Raw genomic sequence first — 6059 nt, 5'->3', positions numbered from 1 at the left:
ATAGTGCCTAAGGCACTTGGCTGCTAACCAGAAGGCTGGCGATTCAAACCCACCAGCCACTCCTCGGAAGGAAGGTTGGGCAATCTACTTCCTTAATGATACTGCCTCAGAAACCCAAGGAGGGGTCACTATGAGTCGGGTCCAACTCGATGGACATAACAACAACAACAACTATTAAATGCATGAAAGTTGTTGTACTTGTCCTGTGCAGTTTCAGCAAGAACTGCATGTCATAGTTGAAAGGAGAGTACGTTCAAGGTATCTGTAAGGACCAGGAAGAGGGAGAAGCAATGGAGAAAAGAATAACGAAAAATCAAAGAACTAATAGATGCAAATGTAACAGTAAGGTACAATCAGAACTTAGAAATAAAGTTACACTCTAAGAGAAGAGAAAGAAAAATCAACACATAATGGATTATATTAACCATCTGAAACTGTTCACACAGCTACAACAGAAGAGATGTGAGATCACAAGTTTAATCAAAGGGAAGACTGGAGAGTTAGGAACAAAACTGGATCATTTTTCATCACGGGGATTGCAATCAATGTCACAAAACAAAATCTGTGTGAACTGTTGGATGAAAAACAAAATTTCTCTGTGAAGTTTCACCCCAATCACAATAAAATGTTTAAAAAACAAATTGCATAACTTTTAAAATAGAGCTTTGACACCTAAATGATATATCAGAATAGAGAACGCATCAACAGACTAAGAGTGTTCTCAAAAAGTCCTGACAAAGAATTTAGCAAAGAGAAAAAATTTGTTCAAGGACTCCAGATGCAAAAACAGTAAGGAACACTAGCATAAGCAAAAAGAGAAAAAAAAAAAAAAAACGTCTTGTAAGACTACCGAAGTTCCCTTATGGGAAGCCACAAGGTAGGCAGCTGTTGTGAACACAGATGTGAAAGGACTACAGAGAACATGACTGGTTTCTCCTCTTCACTTAATCTTATATTTTCTAGACTTTCACTCTCACCCCCATTTCTTTTTTCTTCCCATTTCTCCTATCTTCTCTCTTTACCCACAATCTCCTACAGTACAAAAGCTTCTCTAATTTCCAGGATGATAACACATTCACTTTTCTTACTTCAATGATTTTCCTGCTGTCCTTAAGTATTTGGCTCACACCTCTATTACAGCACTAAATGTATTATATTTAACTGTTTAATGTCTGTTTTGAGTTCTTTATAAAGACAGAGACTCTGCTACATTTGACTTCTTTATTCCTATGATATTGCTCAGAGCTTAAATAAAAGGACTTTGATATTTATCTACTGAATGACTGCATTCTATGTATTAGGTAAAATTTACCCTTCTCTACAGAAGAAGTGTGGGAGCATTTGCCAAGTTAACCACTTATATTTCTTAAGCTAAAAATCAAAATCTCATTCCAAATCATTTCCAATTGTTCATTTTACATAATGCACTGATCATCACTTACACACAGTTTTTTTTCTTGCTAGTTTTTAATTTACCATAGGTGTCTCTGTAAGTTCTATTATATTTTATTTTGGGAACACAGTGATAGCATAAATAAATAAAATATAAAACATACTGCCTCAACAGAATCAAAGGAAGAAAAAGTAGACATGTGCCTCACATTCATTTATTAAGAACATAAAATTTGAGAAAACAAATCTACCATTACAATGATTCTCAAACACAATCTTAAAGCACTATTATTCCATGCTCCCACAAAGGCTTAAGAGAAGTGGGGGTTCAGGTTACTCACACTTCAATTTACAAAGTAACTGCAGGAAAACATCCTTGTGAAATGCTACCACAATCCAGTATACCTAAATGGCCCTGATTCAACATAAACTATTAAAGGACCAAGTAAAGCTACTGTCCCAGCCCTTAATCAAATCATGACACATGTTATTACCATGTAGGACAGTAATTTTTACCTTGCGTAATTATTTTCTAGTTTCATTAAACTGGGTCCATTTTCCCCCCCTTTAGAAAAACTCATACAAATATTGTTTCCCCTATGCCTTCACTTCTTAGTCCCTCAGTCAAGGACCAGACCAGAGATTATACTTCCAAGAAAACCAAAGTGTACTCATTGTGTTGACGAAGACAAAAAGTAAAACACTGGATATAAGAGATGTACTATTAACATATAGAACATGTGGAGTTGAAGTTTTTAATCTTCTCAATTAAAAAAAAATGCTGACACTCAGTTTTGTTGCCTCTTTTGACTATTCCTTGCCAAGTATATTTCACTACCAACCTAAAAGAGAAATATACTAGATCCAGTTCGACATAGCTTCTTACCACAATGATTTGGGGAGATTTACAGAAAGTCAGAAGGAACTGTTGGAGTTGGTCCTCAACTCATGGGGACCCATTGCACAATGGAATGAAACACTGCCCAGTCCTGCGCCATTTCCATAATCAGTTGCAGATCAGAACACTGGTTGATTTTCAGAAATAGATCACAAGGTCTTTCTTCCTAGTTCATCTTATTTTGGAAGTGTCGCTGAAACCCATTCAGCATCATAGCAACACATAAGCCTCTATTATTGACAGAGGGGTGGTAACTGTGCATGAGATGTCCTGGCCAGGAAATGAACCTAAGTTTCCTACTTAGAAGGTAAGAATTCTATCACTGAACCACCACTGCGCCCCAGAAGGAATATTCCCATTGTCTTCAAGTTAATTCTGACTCGTAGCAACCCTGTAAGACAAAGTAGAACTGTCCCATAGGGTTCCCAAGGTTGAAATCTTTATAGATGCAGACTGCCATATCTTTCTCCCATAGAGCAGCTGGAGGGTTTAAACCACTGAACTTTCAGTTAGCAGCCAAGTGTTTGACCACTATGCCACTAGGGCTCCTAGTGGAAGGGACACTAGAGCTCTTCTAATCTACCCTTTCAGCTGCTCCAACAAGGGAGAAATCCCATCCATCTGAAGTGGCTGCTATAAATGCCTCAGCTAAAACATGTCTAATTCTGCCTTATATGCATGCCTGCTAAAGGGGCAAGGGGACAGCATCTTTTGACCTCCTCTAACTATACAAGAGGAAGACAGAGTCATCATCAGCCACCCAAGGCCTGTTCCCAAGAGGCCAGACATGCCACCACCCTCCAGCCCTCTTACCAACCTTGACACCAACCATCCCTCCCACGGCACCCACCACCTCTGCTGGGTTCAATCATTCACTGCAGTGGCCACACAAAACTCACAAATTATGAGGTTTATTAGGGAAGCAACAGGCCACAATTCAAGTTAAGGAAAATGTTCAGGATACAGTTCTTCGATCAGGACAGTCTCCCCTCTGCTGTGTCCTTAGACACTCTTCTCTAGTCCCTGGCCTCTTGGCCTGGCCTCTGTGGGCCAGGTAAGCCTGTAGCCCTGTCTTGTGCCTCAGTTGGGTATCTCTTTCAGCTAGCAGTTAGATTCACCTCTGCCTCTGTTATGTTGTTGTTATGTGCCGTCGAGTCGACCCGACTCATGGCGACCCCTCCTTGGGTTTCCGAGGCAGTATCACTATGGAAGTAGGATTGCCCAACCTTCCTTCCGAGGAGTGGCTGGTGGGTTTGAACCGCCAGCCGTCTGGTTAGCATGCAAGTGTCTTAGCCACTATGCTACCAGAGCTCCCCCTCTGCCTCTAGGAGGGCTCATTTTAAGCCTGGCAGAGTAGCAAAATGAACCAATCCCAACATCAGAATTCTACACACCTGAGAGCATGCGAACTTTCTCAGAAGATTACTTCCTGCTGCACCAAAAGAAATACTACAGGTGGATGACTTTAACAATCAGGAGATTAAAATCAGTTATTCAGTTGCTATGGCAAATTCTACCATGCAGTTAACTGCCAGTCTCATTACAAGGGATAACTACTACCAGCTGCCCAGTCAAATTGACACATATTTGCATGGTCCCACCCCAGTATTCAGTGGGAGTTACAAACACTATGGTTAGAAAAGTCACAACATGCAACTCACTACACTGCAATGCCTATCTCCATTGTCAGAATGTACGATCCTTAAGGACTGGGATCACAGCTTGGCCGTTTTCCAAACTTTTCTTACTAAGCTGGGTAATAGATTATGTTGTGATTATTTTAATAAGACAGTACTACTGTCCTTATCTCTCTCTCTTTTCTATATTTCACTCTCCTTTCATTCTCAGTTCGGACTCCTCTTTACGTCCTAGTATAGAGCAGGTTTTACCACCTCAAGGAGAAATACAAACAATAACATTACTACTCACGGGAGGACATCAGGATGGTTACCAATGAGTTTGCTCATGGACACACAGAGCCGTTCGTGTAGATCATGGTTGATTTGGCCTCCAGCTTTAATGGCGTCCGCATTCCTTTCAAGCAAATCCAAAAGGAGAGGGCGCAGATGGCGACCAATCAGCACAGTACAGTCTTTATCAAGGAGTAACTGTGCTAAAGTGTTCAGGATACACTGACGATCTTGAGGTGTCCATACCTGAAAGAAGATAAAACAAATTATCTAAACTCTCTCTCTCTGCCCTGTTGTAGAACAGCAAAGAGCCCCAGCTTGGAGTCAAAATATCTAATTTTCAGACTTCCTAAGAGTTTACTCTATAAAACACACTGGGTTTTTTGGGTGGTTTTGTTGTTGTTGTTGTTGTTATTGTATTTTTGCAACAGAGATTTGTAGTTTATTTACTGTAAAGGCTGTTACAAGTTACTTTCAGTCCACTGGAATTTAAAGTAAAGGTTGGGATCAATGTAAAACATTACATAGCTTCCCTAAAAAAATAATCTCTGTTTCTGGGTCTCAACATTCTCAGGGAATTTAGAACTCGTTTTCACCCTGGTTCCCTTGCTCTTAAAATAAAAGCAATTAAATGAAAAGTTGCAGTTAGTATATAAAACTGTCAGCTGTCTTGAGGAGAGGATAGAGAAAATAAATTAATTCCTGGAAATGAATGAGGATATGCCTATAAAGACCTCAGCCTCTAAAAAACAAAAGAGATCCAAAGCAGACAGCCATACTTTGGTATACAAGATGAAATGGACCACAAAATTCTAGTGCCTAGGCTCATAACATAGATAAGGCAAAAAGAGAAACCTGGAAAGTGTGTAAAAGATCTCACAGTGCTAGTTGTGCACAGGTCATCTGTACAACCCTTTCTCGGGGCAGTATGACAACAGGTTTAACTTTCCAAAGGGGGCACTGCCCCAACAACGCAAGTCCAATGTTATGAATTTATCCTAAGAAGTTTCACACTAAAGGGTTATCTATGAAAGTATAGCTTGAACCCATCCTAAATACCATACCAAAATATAGTTAACTTTTTCAAACTATCTCTCAGGTGACACGTTACACCTGAGTTCTTACAAATTATCTCAAATTATAAGAACACTTAACTCTGAACTAAGTCCTCTAGGGAAAGTTGTTACCATGGAACAACATCTCAATGTTAGTTATGCAGTTTATAGGAGGCCATGTGAAGGATTCCAAAAAATGCAAGTTAAGAAATTTAACAAATTTGGTCATTATTCATAGGCACATGACTTCATATTTTCAACTGCTCAACGTCCCTATAAACAAGCCCTCTACTGATCCCCTTTACAAAGTAATACACTACAGCTACTCAAAAGTTTGAAGAATGTAATGGATGTCATTTGAATTGGTGTGTTTTTGCTGTGTATATCCTGAACAACATGAAGAAAAAGAAACTCGTACCTACAAGATGAGTAAGAAAATCCAACTGTCCTACTTACATTGTACAAACAGATACTTCAGGGTTAAGAGAGAATTTCCTACAGAGAATATCATTTCAGTTTCTCCTCTAAAACCTAAATGTCTAAGGTAATCAATCTGGAAAACTATTAAATGAAAGAGATATGTAACTCTTTAAAAATCAACTTTATTGAGATATAATTCACATGCAATAAGATGCACCCATTTATAGTTTGATGAGTTTTGACAAATGTATACACCTGTGTAATCACTGCCCCAAAATATTGGTATTTCCATCAACCTCAAAGTTCCTCATGTTCCTTTGCAGTCAATCCTCTCACCCCAGTTAACCCCAATTTGATTTCTATGACTAGAGATTAGATCTGCCT

General features: G+C 39.2%; 1 protein-coding gene across 1 annotated transcript in view; it reads right to left on the bottom strand.

Annotated features, from left to right (window-relative positions):
* MDN1 (midasin AAA ATPase 1) overlaps positions 1 to 6059 on the bottom strand; it is a 229787-nt gene that overhangs the window by 201693 nt on the left and 22035 nt on the right. Inside the window, exon 2 of the mRNA XM_007951423.1 lies at positions 4220 to 4446. Within this exon, the coding sequence (XP_007949614.1) occupies positions 4220 to 4446 (227 nt within the window). The remainder of the gene's footprint in view (positions 1 to 4219; positions 4447 to 6059) is intronic.

The sequence above is a fragment of the Orycteropus afer genome, unplaced genomic scaffold, assembly GCF_000298275.1.
Source record: "Orycteropus afer afer isolate SDZICR_OR568_19922 unplaced genomic scaffold, OryAfe1.0 scaffold00011, whole genome shotgun sequence".
Classification (NCBI taxonomy): Eukaryota; Metazoa; Chordata; class Mammalia; order Tubulidentata; family Orycteropodidae; genus Orycteropus; species Orycteropus afer.
The sequence above is the reverse complement of the archived record's forward strand: the minus strand, read 5'-3'. Positions and strand labels throughout refer to the sequence as shown.